The 27,240-nt window shown below is 45.1% G+C and overlaps 1 protein-coding gene across 1 annotated transcript in view; it reads left to right on the forward strand.

The window, feature by feature from the left end:
• Window positions 1–27,240, forward strand: part of POLN (DNA polymerase nu) — a 180,980-nt gene that overhangs the window by 108,291 nt on the left and 45,449 nt on the right. Inside the window, exons 16-18 of the mRNA XM_073662265.1 lie at window positions 8,287–8,401; window positions 25,917–25,999; window positions 26,751–26,879. Coding sequence (XP_073518366.1) covers window positions 8,287–8,401; window positions 25,917–25,999; window positions 26,751–26,879 — 327 coding nt within the window. The remainder of the gene's footprint in view (window positions 1–8,286; window positions 8,402–25,916; window positions 26,000–26,750; window positions 26,880–27,240) is intronic.

The raw sequence follows: 27,240 nt of genomic DNA on the forward strand, positions 1-27,240 counted from the left end.
CTGCAACAAGGTACCGGATGGTGGACTTATCTCTGCTTTCCTAAAGCTGCTACATATTCAGCTCTGATGTGTCTAGTTATCTAATAACTACCTCATCTCAGCAATTCTGGTGCTGTTGCATTTTCTACTTTGCTGTTTTTGTGCGGTCCACACATTTGGCTCTGCTGTATCTAGTGCTTCCTGCTTTGCTTATCCATCTGTGTCCTATGTAACCAGCTCTACTGGTACTTGCTGTCCAACTCCAATGTATCATCACCTCTAGTCCGTGCTGCTCACCCTTAGCTATGGCTTAGAAAATCCATCTCATTGGGTGAGCGCAAAACACAGCTTCTGGGTCTGACAGCAAATGCTGTTTATTGCAACCATATAGTGGAACTTCAATAGAGGAATTCTCTAGTAGATTTGCATATGAGGAGACCTTAAAATGGATCTGTCGCCAGATTTGACTTTATATAATGCATACAATATTAAATGTATCTCTCAGACCTGATGGGACTGTTGCACTTACTGTAAAAATATATTTCAAAATGTAATCCTTTTTGAGTTTTTTAGCCAACATAGCTTGATTGACAGCTTCTAGGTGTCCCTCCTACTTACAACCTGCAGCTAAGTTTGACGGAAACTCCATACACTCTTGAGCTATTTCATTCTGTAGCTGGATTCATAAAATTATCATCTTAACTCTAGGACTATACAGCCATTTTGAGATTCAACATAAATACACCAGCCTCATCAGGCCATCAAGAGATATATTTAATAATATATGAACTATTATATTGTGAAATCTGGTTACAAATCCCTTTAAAGAAATCAGATGACAAATAGTTTAATGCAATAGGATTTTCTACTATAAATCACATCACAGCACACAAGGTATAATGTATGCATAAAATATAAGCGCCCACAAGATGGAGTCCTCTGCCTGCACACCCTGTGCTTCTTGTGTAATAGCTTGCACCATGTTTTACTACAAAATAAAAATAGCTTTATGCATTTATAGTCTGAGGCCACAACAATTTTTCTTTTCTGTCGATGAATGAGGGCTTGTTTTTTGCTATTTTTGGCGAGTGCTTATGGCAATGTTACCAGAGACCATAAATTTGACTTTTTTTGTTTTTATTTTTACAGTGTTCACCGGGTAGAATAAATTATATATTTTTTTTATAATTTGGACTGTTACTAATGTGCTCATGCAAAATATATATGCAGCCACCTCTACACCGGTTAAAACTGCAACTGAGGGTTCGAGTGCCGGAAGTGACATTTATGGCACATTTGGTGAATATCTTACCCAGCACCAGCCTCTTTTAGCATGACTGATTTATTTATTTATTTTTATTTTACTCACTTATATAGCGCCATTAATTCCACAGCGCTTTACAGACATTATCGGCACTGTCCCCATTGGGGCTCACAATCTACATTCCCTATCAGTATGTCTTTGGAGTGTGGGAGGAAACCGGAGAACCCGGAGGAAACTCACACAAACACGGGGAGAACATACAAACTCCTTGCAGATCTTGTCCTTGGTGGGATTTGAATCCAGGACCCCAGCGCTGCAAAGCTACAGAGCTGACCACTGAGCTGCCCTGATAGCTCATTTCCTGATTTCCTACATACAGTAAGCTATCAATCAAGATAAAGAGGTAGTGCTGGTGGGGGAAACAACCTTGGAAGGAAGAGACTTGTTAAGTGCTCTGTCACGCCTAGAGCACTTAACGACTCTTTTGCATTTGAATGAAAACACAACTCTCTTAGTGTTTAAGTGTAATAGTGGGGAAGGGCGTAGCCTTCCCTTGAGACTGAGAGAGTAAAAGGAAGAGTTCCTGAAGACAGACCTCCCCAACTGTGGTAGGCCAAGCTAAGGGGGTTAGCTTTAGTGGTCCGGTTGGTAGAGCAGAGGGGGAACTTAGTGCTCTTATCAAGCCTAGAGAGATATAGAGCTTGTTCCTGGTATAGTTCCTTTTGGGCTGTAGTACCTGAAAACAGCCACAAGATGCCACTGTTCGGGGTGCAGATGTCAGGATGAGTCTGCTAGCCGAGCTATAGACAGTGATGGGTTAAGGTTCTGTGATGACAGCTCACTGAGGGTGGGCATATTAGGAAAGTCTCTGTTTTAATTTCCTGAATCAGGAAGTGATTGAGGAGTACAAGAAGGGATTGCGACCTGATGAGACAGCCTTACTATAGTGGCTGCTAGGGTAGACGGGAGCTCCGAACCCTCAGACAGTGAGATCCCAGTGCGCAGTTCTCCCCACGCAAGAGCACGAGTCCTGTTCGCTCGCCGTAGAAACTCACCAAAGCGTAGTTGTAGCACCCTGAGGATTCGGCTGCTACAGGGGTATTACACCTCAAGCCAGAGGTGTGGTATTCCACTCCCGGGTAAGGATGGAGTGTGGAACTGAGCTCAGTTAGCTGCATGCACTACACACATCCCATTTCCGGAGGACAGACCAATGGTACTCCCACTTAATAATGTGCAGGTACGACCGAGTCTGTCCTTGGCTGGAGTGGGAGGGGGGTGGAACATCCCAGTAGTGTAGGGGCAGATAGGGGGAGCAGTCTGGGTAGTGCTAGGAGCTCATTGGGTGCTGGTCACCTGAGCTCACACATAGAGGGAGTATATAAGGTGGGCACCATCTTAGATCAGAGTCAGTCAGTGAGACATCTGTCTTTGCAGAGGAGTCTTTTGTAGAAGGCTGGTCAGTCTGTCAGTCTTTTGCAGAGCAGTGGAGGAGAGCAGAGGAGCAGAGCAGCCCCAAGGCCCAGAGAGAGAGAGGAGAGAGAAAGACCCAGAGGGGGAGAAAGAAGGAACTCCAAGAGCCCAAATTAGACCAGAGGGTGAAGAGTTGGCAACAGGGTACCGGATCCCAAGCTGGCAGAGGCTACAGCACACCTTAGCCAGGAACCGGAGGCCGTGGGCAGAATCTGCCACGGCCACCCACTATATCCACCCGGAAGGCAGACCACGCATAGGGTCAGGGAACCCAGAGACAAGGGTTCACCAACGAGAGGCCCGAGGGAGCCGGACTTAGGTGGATCCCTGGTGGGGAAGGCCAGAGACGAGGACAGGACAGAAAGGGAGCTCAGAACCACGCTCCAGAACTACTTGGGGGTTGGCCGAGTCCAGGACCTGGTGGACGCAGCACGGCTCGGGTGGTCACTTAAGGCCGGAGTGACCGGTACAAGAACAGCAGTAAGTAAAGAACCCTGAACTGCACAACCCGACTCTGACTCTCATTACCATCTTCACTGCACTTCCACAACCACCATCCTCTGCACCTGACCCCCTGAGGCTATACCCCTCCCGTTGGGGGTTATACTACCTGGGCTGCACAAACACCATCAGCCTCAGCGGACCCTGCTGCAGCGGCGGCCGTAGTGACCGCAAATCAACGGGTGGCGTAGTCGACATAAAGAACTTTAGTAACATCAGTAAGGACTGCCACACACTGAGCTTGACACCCTGGGCACGGACCGGGTCACAGCCACTCGGAGACTACAACCCCCATCTGATCCGGCTCCGGGTATCCCCAACAACACTGGCCCAGGGGGCGCGTCAACTTTGGCGTAGTCGGCAGGATAACGTGCCCGCAACAACCGGGCACTGCGTGCCTGAAGAAAAGTACACCGTTACCTCAAAAAGAAGTCTCCTGCCGGTTCCGGAGGGTCCCCGCCATCGGGCCCCATCACAGGTCGTTTCCCGCCGGTTGTCCGCCATTTGCAGCTTTTTCCCGCCATCCATGGAGTTTCCCGCCACTGGGAGACGATTCCCGCCATTTCTGAAGATTTCCCGCCTTGGAAGAGCGGACGCCATTATGGGCGTGCCAGAGGGTGGCAAGAGGTCACCTCCCATCGTGGGCCAGGTCGAAGAATGGCGCCAAAAGCGGAAACCGCGCCCACCAACAGAGACTGTGATGCTGGAAGTGTCCATCAGCGTAAGAGAACTGCCCCTGGAACTGACAATCACTAAGTTGCCCCGGGACCACCCTCGATGTGGGCGGAGACAGAAGAAGAGAACAAAGATGGGTGTCGCCTGGAGCAGTCTGGAGAGAGCGCACCCGGAGACAAGACGTCTGGAAGAGAGTCCAGGGAGAGCCTCCCCGGAGATGGAGGGAGAGCCAGGCAGCACCGACCCAGCGGTCAGGAGCCTGATGCGGGCCGCCACTCCAGGCAGCACCGACCCAGTGGTCAGGAGCCTGTTGCAGGTCGCCACTCCAGAAGGCCTGCTGGAGATCCTAGCACAGCTCCCCCGAGATCGGGAGTGTGCACAGACTGCGCTGGAGGGCCTCGCACGGAGGATGGCCCGGGTGCAGCGAGAGACGTTGGCGGAGTGGAGCCGAGAGATGGCCCAGCAGACCGGAACCCGTCAGCGGAGCACGCCGCCCGAGACGAGGAGACAGACCGCCTCTGAGGATGGCGCAGGAGGAATGAAGGCAGGAGACGGCGCCGAGAAGGGAGCTGAACGGACGGAGGCAGGTAAAGGGAACGTCTCTACCCCGAGCCGGGAAACCGCGTGCCTGCCCCAGCTCCCCGTCGCAGAGCCCGAAATTCCCCCTGCCGTGCCCGTCGCTGCATCGTCACTGCCGCCGACTAGGCCTCAACCGGAAACCGCGGCCGCGACCCCTGTGACGTCACACGCCTCGACCTCGAGCGTGGCCAAGCAGGAAATACCACCGGCCTGGTCGCAAGGCCTAGTACCTCCGGGCGCCGCAATACCAACAGCGCCCCCTACCTCCGCGGAGCCACCGGCCTGGTCGCAAGGCCGAGTAACCCAGGGCGCCGCCGTTCTTACGGTGCCCTTTGCCTTTAGGGTGCCCCAAGCCTGGTCGCAAGGCCTGGTTAACCCGGGCGCCGCTACCATCAACGCGCCCTCAACATCTAGAGTGCCGCACCTGGGTGAAGATCTATTCGCCCAGCATACGTGCCCGGATGGGCAGCCCTTCGTATGGCCCCAGGAATACATCCAGCTGGAGCTGCAAAAAGCAAGGGCCATGTGCGAACCCCTGATCCCGGCTCCAAAGCCCATGAAGAGGATCTCGCCCCCGCTAGAAGAGACCCAGTTTGAGTGGGATCCCACCGGAGAAGACCTCATGGGGTTCACTCAGGAGACTCGGGCAGCCGCAGCGGAGCGTGCAGAGTGCTGCCGCCAGCAGCTCGAGGTCTTCGAGAGGGAGCGGAGAGAGAGGCGGGTCCGGGAACAGCAAGCCCAAATAAGGAGCGCGGAGCAGAAGAGCCGGACCAGGAGAGACCCCCGTGCAGCGCATGGTCCCCGTACCATCGGGACTGTGATAAAGTTCAATCTGCAGCATGGGTGGGGTTTCATCAGGGATCACCGCACCCCAGGCGACGTCTTCGTGACCAGGAGAGACGTTGAGTCCCACCTACCGGAGGGACACAGAGGTCGTGACCTGTATTTAGGAGACGAGGTCACCTTCACCCGGCACAAGTGTGCCAAAGGACCCTACGCCCTCCATGTGCATCGCCTGACGGAGGAGGAGCTGCGGTGTGAGGAGGAGCAAGAGGACCCGGACGGGTCTGAAACTGAAACTGTCCACAAAGAAAGAGCAGGAGGACGCCGTCGTTGAGTACGGTAGTGAAGAGACTGTATAAAGTTACCCGTCAGGGTATAAGAACTGTTACTTAGTTAAAATATAGTCCCCGTTGGGACCAGCCAAAAGTGAACTGTTAACCCCGTGTGTCCCTATTCCCACTGACCGAGGACTGAGAGCGGTCAATCCTCCCTAATACCTGGCCGAGGACTGAGAGCGGCCACTACCCCCTTGTATATAGTTGCGCTTCCTAAAGCGCCCCCTACTGGTTTTATAGGAAACCGTGTTTCTTCAAGAGACTGTCGCACTTTACCCGGTCACAAGTTGCACCGTGACCGGAGGTACCAGAAGACAAGAATGTTTCTAATGAAAAGTTTTTATGAAAAGTTTTATATGATGTTTTATTATGTTGTTTATGCAAAAATTGTATGTTTGGATGTTTTTATATCTTACAGCCCGAGGACGTGCTGTGATTTACCAGGGGGGAATGTAGCACCCTGAGGATTCGGCTGCTACAGGGGTATTACACCTCAAGCCAGAGGTGTGGTATTCCACTCCCGGGTAAGGATGGAGTGTGGAACTGAGCTCAGTTAGCTGCATGCACTACACACATCCCATTTCCGGAGGACAGACCAATGGTACTCCCACTTAATAATGTGCAGGTACGACCGAGTCTGTCCTTGGCTGGAGTGGGAGGGGGGTGGAACATCCCAGTAGTGTAGGGGCAGATAGGGGGAGCAGTCTGGGTAGTGCTAGGAGCTCATTGGGTGCTGGTCACCTGAGCTCACACATAGAGGGAGTATATAAGGTGGGCACCATCTTAGATCAGAGTCAGTCAGTGAGACATCTGTCTTTGCAGAGGAGTCTTTTGTAGAAGGCTGGTCAGTCTGTCAGTCTTTTGCAGAGCAGTGGAGGAGAGCAGAGGAGCAGAGCAGCCCCAAGGCCCAGAGAGAGAGAGGAGAGAGAAAGACCCAGAGGGGGAGAAAGAAGGAACTCCAAGAGCCCAAATTAGACCAGAGGGTGAAGAGTTGGCAACAGGGTACCGGATCCCAAGCTGGCAGAGGCTACAGCACACCTTAGCCAGGAACCGGAGGCCGTGGGCAGAATCTGCCACGGCCACCCACTATATCCACCCGGAAGGCAGACCACGCATAGGGTCAGGGAACCCAGAGACAAGGGTTCACCAACAAGAGGCCCGAGGGAGCCGGACTTAGGTGGATCCCTGGTGGGGAAGGCCAGAGACGAGGACAGGACAGAAAGGGAGCTCAGAACCACGCTCCAGAACTACTTGGGGGTTGGCCGAGTCCAGGACCTGGTGGACGCAGCACGGCTCGGGTGGTCACTTAAGGCCGGAGTGACCGGTACAAGAACAGCAGTAAGTAAAGAACCCTGAACTGCACAACCCGACTCTGACTCTCATTACCATCTTCACTGCACTTCCACAACCACCATCCTCTGCACCTGACCCCCTGAGGCTATACCCCTCCCGTTGGGGGTTATACTACCTGGGCTGCACAAACACCATCAGCCTCAGCGGACCCTGCTGCAGCGGCGGCCGTAGTGACCGCAAATCAACGGGTGGCGTAGTCGACATAAAGAACTTTAGTAACATCAGTAAGGACTGCCACACACTGAGCTTGACACCCTGGGCACGGACCGGGTCACAGCCACTCGGAGACTACAACCCCCATCTGATCCGGCTCCGGGTATCCCCAACAACACTGGCCCAGGGGGCGCGTCATAGTGAGGACACGGGGCACTTCTGGTCTGCAGGCAGCAGAGGAAGCTAAACAGTACTCCAAGCCAAGATGTGGGGGAGAGATATCGGATCCGTTCACTGTTAATACAGAGGAGTCTCTAGGGCCAGGAATTATAGCCACAGAGATGCTCCGCTTAAAGAAGGAACCAGGGCTGAAGCAGTTAACGGCGCCTGTGAGGGAGATGATTACCTGTCGGGCCTTATCTATTATATCTGACTGTAAATACTATAAATATTCCTCTTCCCCAAGTAAAGTCCAAGTTCTGGTTAAGAACCTCGTGTCCTCTGAAATTATTGCTGCCCTGGTCCCAGAAGAAAATTGCCTGGAGACAGCCGCGATCGGATGGCTTGAAGTAAGTGAAGAGCACTACATACACAGCCACACTTCAGAGAGAGGACACGTATTGTCTGTAGGGTGCCATAGCGAGAGGGGGCTACAGCTCGCCCACGACTACCTCGCTGGGGCACCTTACATAAGAGTAACACTATACAGTTTGAGAAGTGATCTGAGCAGAAGACGATACTAACAAGTGCAGGAAGCGAACTTGTAATACTTATAAGCGCCACAAAATCGCGTCCCCAAAATGTATGGTAAAACATAGATTACGTCTAGCGATGGGCGAGTATGTTCGGTTAATCCTTTCAGCGAGTATGCTCGGGTAAGCACCGAGTAGTTACAGCTGCTCGGTGATATGTTTGAATCACTCCCGTGTGCGTGATTTGCGACTGTTTGACAGCTGAGGAATACTTGTTTCTTTCGCATTCCTCACTTGTATTAAAGCTGTCAAACAGTCGCAAATCCTGAGCACGGAGTGATTCAACCATATCACCGAACAGCTGTAAATACTCGGTACTCGCCCAAGCATACTCGCCAAAAGGGTTAACCGAACACACTCGCTCATCATTAATTACGTCTTGTTCTAATGTTACGTATTCTACCATAGTGTTTGCATTGCAGTCTTTTTTTCTTTTCAGATTTCTCACAAATAGAGCTGCGTTTACTCGCTCACTTTTCTGCTGATCCCGCACTATTGAAATTGTTTCATGAAGCAGAGAGGACTGATGTATTTACAAACCTGGCGGCCCAGTGGTGAGTAGAAGATATTCCATCTCCTACTGATGTGGTAATTAGAAAAGAAAATTGAAATGCCATAAAATAAGTAATAGCTAGAACAAAGTTGACTCGATCTTAAGGAATTAAACAAATGTTTATACAAATTAAGCATTTTTCTATCAGTTTTTAGCATAAACTGCAGCAATAAAGTTGCAAACTGTTCCAAACTAGTACTTTAAAAGTGACTTTTTTTTTTAAAGAGGAAAGCCTAATAATGGTGAAAATTTTGGCACAAATCTCCGATCAATTTTTATTTTCTGACTTTTAGTGCTCATTCAGGCGACCGCAAGATTTGTATGAGTGCTATCTGTCGTTTTGATGGGTAGCACTCGTCTCCATGACAGTCTATGGTGTCATGCACATGTCCGATTTTATTCAGAGCTGGTCCTGGGTAACAACATGCCTGAGTTTGATCGGATTGCACTCGGCCATGCAAGTCAATGAGTCCATGGAAACTAACAGACTGCACTCGTATGACATCTGAGTGCAGTCCAGTTTTCCATGGATTGATGCAATGGAAAAAATAGAGACATTTTTTTCTCCATCGTCTCCTCATCTGAGAGAATCGAAGCACACATACTCCCAGCCAGTGGGCACAGCTTCGCTCTCCATACACTTGTATGGAGCGATGACAAGTGTATGGAGAGCGAAGCCGCACCCATTGGCCGGGGGTCTGTATAACTCATACATACCCTCCGTTCCCGGGTCTGAAACCGGCGAATCCCCGCAGTGCACAGTGCATGCGCTGGGAGGATACATAAGTCTGCAGCCCCACAGACTGACTGCAGACTTATCGGTGTGGACCGGACAACCCCTTTAAGTACCCATGATGAGTTTTTGATCTGCATATTTTCCCTGGGCAAAAAAACGCATCGTCTTAGGCTACGTTCCCACTATGAGTATTTGGTGAGTTTTTGATGTTGCAGATTTTCTGCATCTATTAGGTAAATTAGGTTGCTTTCATTGTGTTCTTGAGTAACTTTTTTTTGCATGTGTTTTTGTCACGGTTTTGACTCTTTTTGGAATGTCAACTTTAAAATTAAGCTGCTTTGTTTTTGATATTCCCTGGTATTTGGGTTTGACAAAACTTTATTAATACAGTCATGTGCTGATTGCATGCATCTTTTATGCTTTTTTTTACCTTCTGATTTTATGCATCTCGTATTTTAATTGCATAGGAAAAATCTGTACATGAAAAGCCAGAAAAGAGAAATTGACATGTTAAGGATTACAAAGACTCACCACAAGTCAGTTTAAGCTGAGTTAAAAAAAAACACAATGGGTATGAGATGTGTATAAATTCTATCCATTTGGCTGGAACTGTAAGATGCTGCATTTTTTTGCACAGGGAAAATGTGCAGTGGAAAAAATGCACCAAATACACTCATCATGGGAACTTACAGGTGCATCTCAAAAAATTAGAATATCATCAAAAAGTTAATTTATTTCAGTTATTCAATACAAAAAGTGAAACTGATATATTATATAGAGTCATTACACACAGAGTGATCTATTTCATGTGTTTATTTCTGTTAATGTTGATGATTATGGCTTACAGCCAATGAAAACACAAAAGTCATTATCTCACTAAATTAAAATAATTAACAAAAAACAGCAGAAAAGGCTTCCTAAGCGTTAAAAAGGTCCCTTAGTCTGTTTCAGCAGGCTCCACAATCATGGGGAAGACTGCTGACTTGACAGATGTCCAGAAGGCAGTCACTGACACACTCCACAAGGTCCCAGAGTCTGGAGGAAGAGTGGAGAGGCCACAATCCAAGCTGCTTGAGGTCTAGTGTGAAGTTTCCACAATCAGTGATGGTTTGGGGAGCCATGTCATCTGCTGGTGTAGGTCCATTGTGTTTTATCAAGACCAAAGTGAATGTAGCCGTCTACCAGGAAATTTTAGAGCACTTCTTGCTTCCCTCTGCCGACAAGCTTTTTGGAGATGGCAATGTCATTCTCCAGCAGGACTTGGCCCCTGTCCACACTGCCAAAAGTACCAATACCTGGTTTACACAACAGTATCACTGTGCTTGATTGGCAGCAAACTCGCCTGACCTTAACCCCATAGAGAATCTATTATAGAGAATCTATGGGGTATTGTCAAGAGGAAGATGAGAGACCCCAGACCCAACAATGCAGACGAGCTGAAGGCTGCTATCAAAGCCACCTGGGCTTCCATAACACCTCAGCAGTGCCACAGGCTGATCGCCTCCATGCCACATTGCCGCATTGATGCAGTAATTGATGCAAAAGGAGCCCGACCAAGTATTGAGGCATTTACTGAACATACATTTCAGTAGGACATTTCGGATTTTAAAAACATTTTTCAAGCTGTTGTTATAAATTATTCTAATTTACTGAGATAATGGCTTTTGTGTTTTCATTGGCTGTAAGCCATAATCATCATCATTAACAGAAATAAACACTTGAAATAGATCACTCTGTGTGTAATGACTCTATATAATATATGAGTTTCACTTTTTGTATTGAAGAACTGAAATAAATTAACTTTTGATGATATTCTAATTTAGTGAGATGCACCTGTAACTTTACAGTGGATGGGAATTATAGAAATCTCATGCTCACTGTGCTTTGTCTTCATGCTGCATAAACGAAACTGTGTTGCATTATTGAAATCTGCAATGTCAATTTGTCTTGTCAGTACGCTGAGTTTTATGATTTTCCCCATAGAATTGCATTAGGTGCAGAAAATCCAAAAGTAATATCCACATCTGTCTGTATTAATAAACCCCTTTACAACATAAACCCAAGTGAAGAACACTCTTCAGGGAGTAGGTGTTTCAGGATCTAAGTCTACCATAAAGAGGAGACTTCATGAGAACAAATACAGAGGGTTCACTGCAAGGTGCAAACTATTAATAAGCCTTAAAAATAGAAAGGCCAGATTAGACATTGCCAAATAAAATCTAAAGAAGCCAGCCCAGTTCTGGAAAAGCAAAACTAAGATCAACCTGTACCAGAATGATGGAAGGTAGAAAGTATGGAGAAGGTTTGGGACAGCTCATGATCTAAAGCACATCACACCCTTTGTAAAGCATGGTGGAGGCAGTGTGATGGCGCGGGCATACATGGCTTCCAATGGCACCGAGTCACTAGTGTTTATTGATGTTACTGAAAACAAAAGCAGCCTGATGAATCCTGTGTGTACAGGGCGATACTTTCTGCTCAGATCAACCAAATGCCGCAAGGTTGACAGGATGGTGTTTCACAGGACAGATGGACAATGACCAAAAACATAGTGCTAAAAGCAAAGAAGTGGAATATTGTGCAATGGCCGAGTCATCACCAGATCTCAGCCCCATCGAGCAGCATTTCACAGGCTAAAGACAAAACTTAAAGCCAAAAGACCCACAAACAGGAAACAACTGAAGTCATCTGCAATAAAGACCGGGAAAGGATCACAAAGGAGGAAACCCAGTGTTCGATGACGTCCATGGCTTCCAGACTTTAGGCCGTCATTGCCTGCAAAGGATTCTCTACAAAGTATTAGACATATTTAGCTAACATAAATGAGTTCAAGTCTCTAGGTCCAGATGAATTACACCCCAGAGTACTGAAGGAGATCGTAGAAGAAATTTTAGAACCACTCTCCATAATCTTTGAAAATTCTTGGAGAACAGGAGAAGTCCCAGAAGACTGGAGAAGAGCAAATGTTGTTCCTATCTTCAAAAAGGGGAAGAAGGTGGACCCAGGGAACTATAGGCCGGTGAGTCTGACTTCTATACCAGGAAAGATCTTTGAACAAATTATTAAACAACATGTATGTAAGTACATGGATAAGAATGAAGTGATTAACCAGAGTCAGCATGGGTTTGTAACTAACAAGTCATGTCAGACTAACTTAATTTCCTTCTATGACAGAATCACTGACTGGGTGGATCAGGGAAATGCTGTAGATATAGTATATCTTGACTTCAGCAAAGCATTTGACAAAGTATCTCACACCATCCTTATTGAAAAAATGACCAAGTATGCAATGGACCAGGCAACTGTTAGGTGGATTCATAACTGGCTTAGTGATCGGACTCAAAGGGTGGTTGTAAATGGCTTCACATCCAGCTGGATGAATGTCTCAAGTGGGGTACCACAGGGCTCCGTCCTGGGACCTGTATTGTTCAACATCTTTATCAATGATTTAGATGAAGGAATTGAGGGTAAACTGATTAAATTTGCTGATGACACAAAACTAGGAGGGATAGCTAATACTAGAGAAGAGAGAGAGAGAGGATTCAAAAAGACCTAAATAAACTGGAGCAGTGGGCAGCAACCAACAGAATGGTTTTTAACAGGGAAAAATGCAAAGTACTACATCTGGGCAATAAAAATGAAAAAAGCATATACAGAATGGGAGGAATAGAGCTAAGCAACAGTACATGTGAAAAAGACTTAGGTATACTAATAGATCATAGACTGAACATGAGTCAACAGTGTGATGCAGCAGCAAAAAAGGCAAATACAATTCTGGGATGTATTAACAGAAGCATACAGTCTAGATCACGTGAAGTCATTATCGGTCTTTACTCCTCTTTGGTCAGACCTCATCTGGAATACTGCGTCCAGTTTTGGGCACCACATTTTAAAAAAGACATAGACAAACTGGAGCAAGTTCAGAGAAGAGCGACCAGAATGGTGACTGGTCTGCAAACCATGTCCTATGAGGAACGGTTGCAGGATTTGGGAATGTTTAGCTTGCAAAAAAGAAGACTGAGAAGAGACTTAATAGCTGTCTACAAATATGTCAAGGGCTGTCACATTGTAGAAGGATCATCTTTATTCTCATTTGCACAAGGAAAGACTAGAAGCAATGGGATGAAACTAAATGGGAGGAGACACAGATTAGATATTAGAAAAAACTTTTTGACAGTTAGGGTGATTAATGAGTGGAACAGGCTGCCACGAGAGGTGGTGAGTTCCCCTTCAATGGACGTCTTCAAACAGAGGCTGGACAGACATCTGTCTGAGATGATCTAGTGAATCCTGCTTTGAGCAGGGGGTTGGACCAGATGACCCAGGAGGTCCCTTCCAACTCTACCATTCTATGATTCTATGAACATTTTATTTGTGATAAAGTTAATTTGTCCAATTACTTTTGAGCCCCTGATAGTAGGAGGCTTTTTAGAAAAATGGTTCCTAAATGTTTCACAGGATATTTTTATTCACCCTCTTTGTTTAAACCTGAAAGTCTACACTTCAATTGCATCTCAGCTGTTTCATTCTAAATAAAAAATAGTGGCCAGCAGAGCTGAAATCACTAAGTGTATCAAAATATTTCTTGACCTAACTGTAGTTCTTCAGCCTCATTTACATATCAATTCAAACACTTTTTTTATAGAATTGAGAAACTGACTGTCCATGTACAGGTATTTCTGGACTTGACTTTGAAAGAGCTACATGCACATAATATATACAACCCCTGGCAAAAATTATGGAATCACCGGGCTCGTAGGATGTTCATTCAGTTGTTTAATGTTGTTGAAAAAAAGCAGATCACAGACATGGCACAAAACTAAAGTCATTTCAAATGGCAACTTTAGGGCTTTAAGAAACACTAAAACAAATCAAGATAAAAAATGTGGTACTCAGTAAGGGTAATTTTTTCAGACCAAGCAGAGGGAAAAAAATATGGAATCACTCAATTCTGAGGAAAAAATTATGGAATCACCCTGTAAATTTTCATTGACAAAACTAACACCTACATCAAATTATATCTGCTTGTTAGTCTGCATCTAAAAAGGAGCGATCACACCTTGGAGAGCTGTTGCACCAAGTGGACTGACATGACTCATGGCTCCAACAGGAGAGATGTCAATTGAAACAAAGAAGAGGATTATCAAACTCTTCATCACACAATGTTGCAAAAGATGTTGGTTGTTCACAGTCAGCTGTGTCTAAAATCTGGACCAAATACAAACAACATGGGAAGGTTGTTAAAGGCAAACATACTGGTAGACCAAGGAAGACATCAAAGCGTCAAGACCGGAAACTTAAAGCAATATGTCTCCAAAACTGGAAATGCACAATAAAACAAATGAGGAACGAATGGGAGGAGACGGTCTATGAACTGTAAGAAACCGCCTAAAGGAAATGGGATTTACATACAGAAAAGCTAAACATAAGCCATCATTAACACCTAAACAGAAAAAAACAAGGTTACAATGGGCTAAGGAAAAGCAATCGTGGACTGTGGATGACTGGATGAAAGTCATATTCAGTGATGAATCGTGAATCTGCATTGGGCAAGGTGATGATGCTGGAACTTTTGTTTGGTGCTGTTCCAATGAGATTTATAAAGATGACTGCATGAAGAGAACATGCGAATCTCCACAGTCATTGATGATATGGGGCTGCATGTTAGGTAAAGGCACTGGGGAGATGGCTGTCATTACATCTTCAATAAATGCCCAAGTTTACATTGATATTTTGGACAGTTTTCTTATCCCATCAATTGAAAAGATGTTTGGGGATGATGACATCATTTTTCAAGATGATAATGCATCCTGCCATAGAGGAAAAACTGTGAAAACATTCCTTGAAAGAAGACACATAAGGTCAATATCATGGCCTGCAAATAGTCCGGATCTCAATTCAATTAAAAATCTTTGGTGGAAGTTGAAGAAAATGGTCCATGACAAGGCTCCAACCTGCAAAGCTGATCTGGCAACAGCAATCAGAGAAAGTTGGAGCCAGATTGATGAAGAGTACTGTTTGTCACTCGTTAAGTCCATGCCTCAGAGACCGCAAGCTGTTATTAAAGCCAGAGGTGGTGCAACAAAATACTAGTGATGTATTGGAGTGTTCTTTTGTGTGTTTGTTTTTCATGATTCCATAATTTTTTCCTCAGAATTGAGTGATTCCATAATTTTTTCCTCTGCTTGGTCTGAAAAAAATTACCCTTACTGAGTACCACATTTTTAATCTTGATTTCTTTTAGTGTTTCTTAAAGCCCTAAAGTTGCCATTTGAAATGACTTTAGTTTTGTGCCACGCCTGTGATCTGCTTTTTTTCAACAACATTAAACAACTGAATGAACATCCTCCGAGCCCGGTGATTCCATAATTTTTGCCAGGGGTTGTATATATAGTTTGGGGGATGAAATCCTGCTGACAGATTCCTTTTAATACTTCATGCATACTTTACTATTAATTCCCATGTAAGCATATGGATATTTACAAGTGTAATAACCAGCAGTCCATATAAATGTGATTGTTATATACTGTCACTGAATGTGACTTGATGTTTCAGAACTATTGAGATATGGGTGAGGGTTTGGAGAAAGCACTTAGTCCTTAAATACCAGGTTCAATGATCATTTTCTATGGTTCTGGAGCATTTCTAATGTTTTAGTTGCTAAGGGACTAATAACCCAAAGCTTGATATCAGTAGGGCAGATAAATGTAAGAGCACTTGTCTGCCTCGTGAGGTCTAATGGCATAGAGTTGCCTTACTCATTACATTTCTTTTATTATATACACAATATGGACAAAAGTACTGGGACACACGGGTGTACCGCCCACGTGACAAACCACACAACCGCTATGGGGCACCTGAGCTGGATCCCAACAGGAACCAACTGGAGGTGAGCAATATTTTTTTGTATTTTTTCATTTAGTACTTCTGTATTGTAATGTGGGGAAATCATCTTGTGTGGGGCCTCTGGGTACAATATACTATGTGGGGGCTGTGAGGTCCATCATTATGTGAGGGGGCTGTAGAGACCATCATACTGTTTGAGGAGCTGCGTGGACCATAAAACTGTGTAGGGGCATCATATTCTGTCTGGGTATGGGGGACTATCATATTATGTGTTGGCTTTGTGGGCATCATGCTGAATGAGGGGTGGACTATTGGGGCATCATACTGTGGGAGAGAACTGTGCAGGGCTTCGGGGGCCATCATAATGTAGGGGGATGTCCTGTGAGTGCAACATACTGGGTGTGGGTTACTGTGCAATCATTATAGTATGGGGGCATCATTCTATGATGGAGTCATTATAGAGGCATTATTCAGTGGAGGGGTCTGTGTGGGGGTACCATACTGTGGGGGCTTGCTGTGGACTTGTCATACTGTGCTACAAAGGGATATTGTAAGGCAAATTGTGTGAAAGAATTCACTGTGGGGTATCAAACTGTGTAGGGCAATTTTTTTGGGGGGGAATCATACTATCTCTGTCTGAAGCCTTTATAGACTTCGCAAGCGCGACACGCCTGCGCAATCTGGCTCCAGACAAAAGACCGCATGGAGCCGTTACAGGTAAGAGGAGTGTATGGTGCCGGACATCACGGTATGCGTAGACACTGAACACATAGCGTGATCTCCGGCGCCATACTTACATACTTACCTGACCGGGAGGAGTGTTGCCGCGGCGCCTCTCTTCGCCGGAGACCGGGACAGGAGTGAGGCGTCGGAATCGGTGCATGCGCGTAGCGCTATCCTGCGCCATTTTACTGAAGACACATTTGCAGTGTGTCTTCAGCAAAATGGTGCCGGACAGCGCAGAATAGGCACGCTCGTACTCTGGTGCCACACTCCTCCCCCGACCTCCGGCAGAACAGGACACAGCATCACTGGAGCACAGGGAAGAAAGGTGAGTATAAGTGTTTAGTTTTTTTTATGTGTGTGCAGCGTGAAAGGGATGAGGGGTGCCATACATACCAGGATTGGGGGGTGAGGGGACCATGCATACCAGGATTGGGGGGTGAGAGGACTATGCATACCAGGATTGTGGGATGAGGGGATCATGCATACCAGGATGAGGGGTACCATGCATACCAAGATGAGGAATGGGGTGCCATGCATACCAGGATTGGGGGATGAGGAGGCCATACATACCGGGATTGGGGGATGAGGGGTGCCATACATACCAGAATAGAGATAAGGGGTACTATGCATACCAGGATGAGGAATGGGGTGCCATGCATACAAGAATGAAGTGTACCATACATACCAGGATAGGGATGAGGGGTGCAATGCATATCAGGATAGGGATGTGGGGGGGCCATGCATACCAGGATTCGGATGAGGGGCCATGCATACCAGGATAGGAATGAGGGGTACCATGCATACCAGGATAGGGATGTGGGGGGGCCATGCATACCACATTTCGGATGAGGGGCCATGCATACCAGTATAGGGATGAGGGGTGCCATGCATTACAGGATAGGGATTAGGGGTGCCATGCATACCAAGATAGGGATGAGGGGTGCCATGCATACCAGGATGGGGATGAGGGGTGCCATGCATACCAGAATGGGGATGAGGGGTGCCATGCATACCAGGATAAGATGGTGGGGACAGGCTGGGGGCAGCACAAATACCAGGAGGGGGCAGCACAAACCAGCATGGGAAACCATATGCCAATAAAAATGCTCGCCACCCAGCATAGAACGGGTTCAATAGCTAGTATAGTATAAAAGGTATATCATACATATATAGTAGTATGAAAGGGGTATCGTTTTGGACAAGAACACATTGCCTCAGTACATGTCCCTTTAAAAGTTGGAAGATATGTTCTTCTTTGACTGTGCCTTGACCCCGCAAAATATATGATATTTTGGGGGGTGCCCAATACGGATTCTTGCTATGGCTCCCCATGACGTCCCATGTTGAGGCTGTGTGCCCACGAAGCATTTTCCAAGCGTTTATGCTGCGGAATTTCCGCAGCGTAAACGCTTGGGAAACGCTTTGTAATCCGCCCCCTATGGTCCCCAATGACAAGCTGCAATGTCAATGCCCATGCTGCGGATTTTTCAAAAATCCACAGCATGTCCATTAATCGCCGCCATTGACTTGCATTGGACCGTGTGACATCCGCATCACTACATGTGGATAAGCGGATATCACACGGTTCAATATGCGGATGGTACCCAGGCCTGGAGGACAGGAGACTCTCATCCAGACCTGGGTACCATAGAAACTGTAAAAAAAAAAAGAATTTAAAATAAAAAATAAAGATTATACTTACCTTCTGATGTCCTCCCGGTGTTTTGTCCGCTCCGTCCGGTCTCTTGCATTGCTCGCGCTGTTGTGAAGGACCAGTCTCATGCCCCGTCTCATGCTGCACATAACACATCTGCATCTCTGGCTGCTATGGGCATAAAAGGGGACAAACTTATGGTGTGGCCCCCATGCTCCCCTGACCTCAACCCCATTGAGAACCTCTGGAGCATCATCAAAAGGAGTGTCTATGATGGCGGGAGGCAGTTCACATCTAAGCAACAGCTCTGGGAGGGTATTCTGTCCTCATGCAAAACAATTGAAGCAGAAACCATCCAAAACCTGACAAATTCAATGGACGAGAGAGTTCAGAAGCTCCTTTCGAACAAGGGGTCCTATGTGCAAATGTAACATCACCTAGAATAAAGTTTTGAGTTGAAAACTGTTTGATTTCAGTTTGTAATAACCTGCTAATGCTTAGAATTTCAAAAATGACCATTTTTTTGTTCTTTATTAAAATGAAAAGGTTGAAAACTCTGCTGTGCATAATAATTTGGAACATGCATTTTGAGTGCAGTTTGAGTTTTTTATTTTTTTTAAATATACTGTTATCATAGGCAGTTTGTACAAAAACCTTTCAATTGTACTCTAATAGTTGTTTGACTGGAAAATTACAATGACTGCAATTCATATAGGAAATTTGGGAAAATCTGAGAAAATATTATTTGCATAATAATTTGGAACACAGTGTAGTTTGGAAATAACATGACACCAGTGTGTAGACTTTAGAGGAGACACACACAATATACTTGCAGTGCTCTGGCGTTTCTTATTTAGTAATAATTCCATCTAGAACAGCAATGTCAAACTCAAATACACAGAGGGCCAAAATTAAAAGCTTGGACAAATTTGTGGGCTAACCTTGATATTTATTAAACAAAATGTCTACAATTGAGGAAGCTTTTCCTTATTATAAAACGAACAACTCTCCACATGCACGGTATGATGACCCTACCGTATCCCCCTTCCCTCAATCTCCCCTGGCAAAATATGGGGACCTCAACACAGTATGATTTCCCAACTGTAATACGCAGACAAACCTCCAGACAGTACAATGGACCCCATATAGTGCTCCATGCAGTATAATCACCCCCACAAAGTGCTCCATACAGTATAATGGCCCTGCATTGCCTCCCATACTGTATAATGAGAAAAACTGAAAAAAAAAAATACTCACCTCTTCTCATTCCCCCACTACTCCGGTCTCTGCAGTGCATCTTCTGATCCTCTGCACTGCTCGGCACAGCAGGCGCGTTGTAATGACGTCATCGCACCCGCTGCGCTGAGACATCAGGCACAGATGGAGAATGATGGCTGAGGGAGCGTGCCAAACATACTTACCCTGCGGGCCAGATTTGGCCCACGGGCTAGAGTTTGACATGTGTGATCTAGAATATAAATTGATGCACATGAGATAGGAACAATGCCATCTCTGCCCATGGACGGTGTCTGGTATTACAGCCTTAACATGAATGAGATTTAGTTGCAATGCCACCTATAGATAAAAGTGGCGCTACCTCTGGAAATAAAAAAGAAAACATAATATAAACCATAAATATGATTGTAGGAAGCAGGGGGAGGGATGTTCACTGTGCGCCATAATTTATGCAACAAATTAGAGAATTTAGACATTTAGTCTAAAAAATATAAATATAAATTCATATACTGTATGTATGCTCTCCTTATACCATTCAAGTAGAAGAGAGGACAATTGCTACTGCTAGCTCTGTACTCCAGTTATTTTATCTTTAGTAAGTGCCTTCAGTTGTGCTATTATGTTTATATTCTGCTATATTAGAGCATGCTTTGACCATGATCCTGAGTTACACACATGGACAAAATGATTGGTACCCCTCTGGTAAATTAAGAAAAACCCGCAATAGTCACTGAAATAACTTGAAACTGACAAAAGTAATTTTCAATTTAAATTTACTGAATATCAATAAAGAGACACAGACATTGCTTTTGAATTGTGGTTAAACGGAAAAAAATTAAAATGGCCTGGACAAAAATCATGATACCCCAAGAAGAGATTGAAACTCAGATGACCATAGGGACATACGAAACTGAGGTGTGTCCTGTAATTAGCATCACAGGTGTCTACTAAATTTTAGTCAGTCATTCTGCCTATTTAGAGGGTGAAAAGTAGTCACTGTGCTGTTTGGTATCATTATGTGTACCACACTGAACATAGACCAAAGAAAGATAAGGAGAAAGTGGTCTCAGGAGATTAGAAAGAAAACTGTAGACAAACATGTTAAAGTTAAAGGCTATAAGACCATCTCCAAACAGCTTGATGTTCTTGTTAATAGAGTTGCACACAATATTCATAAGTTTAAGGTCTATGGGACTGTAGCCGATCTCCCAAGACATGGCTGCAAGAGGCAAATTGATGACAAATTGAAGAGACAGATAAAACAAAGGGTAACCAAAAAGCCCAGAACAACTTCCCAAGAGATTAGAGATTAAGTCATCATGGTATATCCTTGTCAAATCACACTCTGTCGTTCTTTTGGCCAAAGTAAACTTCATAGAAGACGACCAAGGAGGAAACCACTGTTGAAAGTAAATCATAAAAAAGAGAGACCAAAATGCATATTGACAATCCACAAGGCATCTGGGACAATGCCATTTGAACAGATGAAACAAAACTGGAGCTTTTTGGCAAGTCATATCAGCTCTTTGTTCACAGATGCACAAATGAATTATACAAAGAAAAGAACATAGTACTAACTGTGAAACATGGAGGAGGCCTGGTTATGTTTCCAGGATGTTTAGCTGCATTTGGCACAGGAGTTGTTGTATCTATGCAGGGTACAATGATATCTAAAGACTATCAAGGCATTCTGGAGCCAAGTGTGCTGCCGAGTGTTAGAAAGCTTTGTCCAAGTCACAGATAATGGGTCTTCCAAAGAGATAATTACCCAAACCACAGCTAAAAACATCCATGACTGGCTAAGAGCAAATCATTGGACTCTTCTGCAGTGGCTTCTATGAGTTCTGATCTAAATCCTATTGAACATCTGTGGAAGGAGCTGAAACCTGCAGTCTGGAGAAGGCTCCTTCATACCTGAGACATAAGGAGAAGTTTTCTCATGAGGAGTGGGATGAAATACCTGTGCACAGGGGCAAAAGTCTTATTTAGAGTTACAGATGTCGTATGCCTCTAGGGATGAACGGACCCGTTCGGGTTCGTCTGGTTCGACCAAACTTTAGTATAAAGCTCAGTTTGGGTACCAGAACTGTGCCCGAACTCGAACCAGAACCTGGACCACATAGAAGTCAATAGGGACCAGAACATTGGAGCTGGAAAACCTCTCTCTGCCTCTCTCTCCAAACTGTACTCCGAACTGTGTTCAGAGTTCAGCATCGGACACAATTTACAGTTCGGGTTTCCTTATCTCTAATTGCCTCAAAAGGTTGTGCAACAAAATATTAAAGGGGCTGTCCATTACTTGGATAATTCCTTCTCAATCTCTGTTTCCCTCCAGTAAAATATTAACACTTGCGTATACTTGCCTCTTGTGCCGGTAGCGTTTCAGTTGTGTTGGCACTAGCTCTCCGTGGGATCGTGTCACATTGTTGTAGCATTCTGCCAGCAGGTTTTTGTTATGTAATCTGAGAGCAGTATTATGTAGGGTTAGAGAGCTATGTGTCACTTACCAGGCTGCATATTTTTTATTTCAATGAAATCAGTGTTTTATCAGCAGGAGATTATCACTACAGGACTAGTTGTCTTGTGCCATGTAGTCTTGCTCTGTATAAACCCCACCCCCACCACTGATTGGCAGCTTTCTGTCTATGCACACAGAAAGCTGCCAATCAGTGATGTGGGCGGGGTTTTACATAGCTCAATATTCAGAAAACTGGTAGATCTGCAGCAGAGAAAACAGTGATTTTATCAAAACTTTACAAGGCAGACCAGTAAATGACACAACGCTGAAATTAGTGTCTCTGTCTCAATATCATGCTGGACTCAGATGGGGTAGAAAAGCCTTTAAGGGATTAAACAAGGACATTGCAATACTTAATTTTCCCTGGTGGTGGCGCTGCAAGGAATTTGTACAATCGGTGTAAAATATAGACATAGAATAAAAAATGAGGTTAATTTGCGGTCTGCAGCCACCACGAGGGATGTTTGGAGCTCAGAGCAAGTAAATTAACTTATTCAATTTTAAACTTGCTAAATAATGGATCTTCACCTTAAATGTTTTTTTTTTTTTACTAGATGTATTGAATTGCAAGTGTGCATCCATTAGTGGAAGGCTGAAGTATCATCTTATGTTTTTCCTTTAATTTCCCTTTCATGTTTTCTCCCCAAACCAATGAACTTGAAAAGAAGTAGCTGTATTAACACACAGAAGAGCAAAGAATCCCCCCAAAAAAACAGATGGCCGTCTCATGCGGTGTCCATCTCCCTAACCTTATGTGAGTTTACAGACGAGGAAATAGCACGTGGACCCCTGCTCGTTATTTGGCCGAGGGTATCCTCGTTTTACAGCAGTTTTTCCGGCTGGGGAAGGTGTGTGGGCTGCATGTCTCTCCTGCACCTCAACCTTTCTGTACAGATCAAAGAATCCAGCAGAACATCATGTTTTTAGCTCGCTACCAAGGCAGCCTGATATGTCAAGCAGGAAATTGTTGATAACGGCACAAGTAATGAATCGGAGAAAACAGACACAGAAATGTCAAACTGTGAAATATAATGAAGTCATCTATGGCCGTGTTTGATTCCTAGAGCCTCGTTGTGAATTGTAGCTTTTACTGATCAGGAGATTAGAAGAGAATTTACATTTAATTCACATTTCTCTGCATAAATTCACATACAAACAAAAGTTCCTTCAGGGTGTTTTGTGAGCTGAAGTGAAGGAAGGAAGGAATGACTGAATGACCACATGGTCGGCAGAGCGTTTGTGATTTGCCCTTATAGAATTGATGTCGTTTGGCTGGTGATTGCATATCACTAGGATATGCCATGACTTTTTGATCGGGATGGGTCTGGATTTTGGGGTCAATGCCTGTACATGAAGAAGATGCAGTTCTGGTTTAGTTCTGCACCCCCTTCTCAGTTTTCTCTGCACAGGGCTCCTTCCAGCCACCAGGATGGCCAAGAGATTATGGTCAGCCCCATTCCCTTGAATACGGTCATGCTGTAATTTCTTGTGCAGCCAGGTGTCCTGGGGCAAGGAGAATAGTTTAGTGTCATATCCTCTTCCCCATTAATGCATCTCCTTCATTCTCAGGAATGGTGGATATTCCCGAGGACAGACACCTGCCGATTCTAAAGTAAATCTTAGTGACTACTGTGGATTATTACAAAGTGGAATTACTGGGGAGATACTATGTAGCTTTATTGTATAGATAAAGTCTTTAGGATCATCAGTGGTTTATAGGGGTTGTCCAATACTGGACAACCCCTTATTTATGAATTCATAAATTAAAAAATTAATATCTTTACTTACTTGCTACACCGGCGCTGCTGTTTCGCTCTCAGCCCTCAGTCTCCTCACATAATGTCACATGACCATTGCTTGCAGGCAATTTGCTGCCACTGATCAGCTGCAGCCTTCACAATTCTGTGTCAGGGAAGAAACATTATACTTTCATTCATATGGAATTATGACGGCTACCGACGATCAGCGACCACTGATTGGCCTTAGCGGTCATATTACATTATCAGTATACTGGGAGGGGACGCAGGGCTGAGAGTGGAGGAGGTAAGCATAGTCTCTTTATTTTAACGTAGGGAGCTCCAGGAACCATTAATAAGGTGTTGCTGGTAGTGGACAACTCCTTTAAATGGGCCTGAACACTTAGAAAAGTGTACAGAATTGGTTATATAATGCAGTCGGGGTAAGGACTAGGATTAAAGAGCTATTCCTATCTTAGTGATCACAAAATACTTGGATATGCAATCACTTAATGATTGGACCTTTGGGGTCCCAACCAATCCTGAGAATGAACAGGCTGCAGCACTGCATCTTCTTCACAGTTTTTCCTGCAGCGCTCTCCGCCACTCAACTCTGCAGTGGGAACTGCAACCTGCCCTACTCGCTTGAATGGAGCCACATAGCAACATATGGATGGGAAAGCCCCAGTGCAAAAGAAAAGCTGTGAAGGGAATGCTGCGCTGTAGCCCTTTCATTCTCAGGATTGATGGGGGTCCTAGAGTTCGGACGCCTAGGTATCATCGATGGAGTTGTCCCGCAAGCAGAGTTAATTTTAATTAATAGATCTTGGAATAATAATAATTTCCACAATTGGATGTGTTAAAAAAAAAATGTTCCTGTGCTGAGATAATCTTATAAATGTGCCCCTACTGTCTTATTTGCTGTGTCTATACATGCAGAGCTTCTCCAGTTCATAGTTAGCACATAGCACAGCTCCTGGCCAGGTGAGGAAGCATAAGTCACTTATGATAATTGAGTAATCATCACCGAGAGCACTGTGCGCACTGTCAGGATTCTCCGGTTGAAGCAGCGGGTGGTCATGAGACCGCTAGTATGCGATTTGTATACTTCCAGGTACATTCCGACTAGACTTGTCCGTCCTCATTCAATACACTCTGAGTGACTGCAGACTTGTACCTTAAGGCCGGACAACCCCTTTAACTTATTTTTTTTTCTTTTCATGCTCAGAGAAGGAGTCTAGATATGTAGAAACCCTTCCTTTTGTCACGTTCAGACAAAACATATATTTGGTCTATCTGCCGTCTGTGTGGAAAAGGACAGCACACGTCCCAAAGTTAACCGATGTGCTAGTTTACACAGGCTATGATTTACACAAAGCATGAGACAGTGAGAAAAAAGTAAAGAGCGGAGCATAGACTAGCCTTGTCCAATTTACAGAACAGACTACACACATTAACATCAGCGATCCGGCCAGCTGGCGAGTCACTGGGGCTCAAAGGAAAAGCTGGCACTGTTTGCAGCAATGGAAAGCGCACAGTTTGCGCCATTGCTCCAACCATGCCGCTAGTCCAAACTATCAGTCAGGAGCACAATGCTCCCCGGCAAGCAGGAAACCAGAAGGTTGTGGAGTAGTGTTGAGCGAGTATGTTCTATTAACCCTTTCGCCAAGTATGCTTGGCCGAGCTCCGAGTATTTACAGCTGCTCGGTGATATGTTTGAATCGCTCCCGTGTGCATGATTTGCGACTGTTTGACAGTTTTATTACATGAGAGGAATGTCTATTTCTTACACATTCCTCACATGTAATAAAGCTGTCAAACAGTTGCAAATCATGCACACCGGAGCGATTCAAACATATCACCGAGCAGCTGTAAATACTCGGAGCGCGGCCCGAGCATACTCGGAACAGAACATACTCGCTCAACACTATTGTGGAGCCATACATTGCTGAAAACAACCCCATTAAATCTAAAATGTAATGACAGTCGAGCGTGTAACATAATTTAGTATCTTGCAGAATTGACTTTTTGCTCCATATTGTGCACATTTTTTTCTTTACACAGGAAAGATATAGCATATGAAAATGTAACCCAAGCTGACCGAGAACAAGCGAAGAGAGTAGTGTACTCTGTCATCTATGGAATTGGTAAGACCAGTTCTGAAAGGGGTTGTCTCGTAAACAACATATACCATGTATACATTCGTGGAATAGGTGACAAATGTTGCTGAGACCTCCACCGATCCCAAACAAAGGGAATCTGTGTCAATTGATCAATGGTGAGCATGCGCGACCAACACTCCCATAGGCACTGAATTGGACAATGGTCGCACATGCTCACTACTGCTTTTTTCACACAAAAAAAAATGTTCCTGTGCTGAGATAATCTTATAAATGTGCATCTACCATCTTATTTGCTGTGTCTGACCATGCAGAGCTTCTCCAGTTCATAGTTAGCACATACCACAGCTCATGGCCAAGGGAGGAAGCATAAGTCACTTATGATAATTGAGCAATCGTCACAGAGAGCACTGTGCGCACTGTCAGGAATCTTCGGTGCCGTCGCCGGCAGCGGGTGGTCATGAGACCGCGAGTATGCAATTTGTATACTCCCAGCTACATTGCGACTAGACGTGTCCGGCCTTGTTCAATACACTCTCAGGGCTCTTTCACACGTCAGTGTCTCCGGTACGAGTGGTGACAGTTTCCACACGTACCGGAGACACTGACACACGCAGACCAAATGAATGGGTCAGTGCACACCTCAGTGTGTTTTCTCGGACCGCGTGTCCGTGTGCTCTGAAGCGCTGAAATAAAAAAAAAAACCCGCTGGAGTGGTGCTTTAAGGATTATCTCTTATCATCTGTCTAATCTCCATATAATTGTGCCTACATTACAGGAAAAGAGCGTCTTGCTGAATGTCTGGGTACAACACCTGCTGAAGCTAATACATTTATGGAGCGCTTTCTTCAAAAGTACAGGGTGTCTGACTTCACCCAGAAAGTTATACAGGAGTGTGACAGTACGGGTACGTTACGTTCACATTAACTTATTTTTGATCTGAGTGCTGTACACATAAAAAAACTCTGGTGGAGTTTTTGCCAGGAAAGGAAATAATGGCATCCACTTTTTGGGTCACCCACCTGACCGCTAAGGACAATCACAGACTTAAGGGTGGCCATTGAAATTGATGGACATATATATTTTTTATTGTCCTCTATTGAGCCGATGGGTATGCCATATAGTTTAGTATTAAAGGGAAGTACCTCATAATGTAAGTAAAATCACATTGAAAGAAATTTTGTTACCAGCAACAATAAAGGAGAATATCAAGCTTAGTCTTAGATATAGATCTACAATCACTAGTTCCCACTGTCCATTGGTCCGGA

The sequence above is a fragment of the Phyllobates terribilis genome, unplaced genomic scaffold (genome assembly GCF_046119375.1).
Source record: "Phyllobates terribilis strain yellow unplaced genomic scaffold, ASM4611937v1 Scaffold_1__5_contigs__length_1240528914, whole genome shotgun sequence".
NCBI lineage: Eukaryota > Metazoa > Chordata > Amphibia > Anura > Dendrobatidae > Phyllobates > Phyllobates terribilis.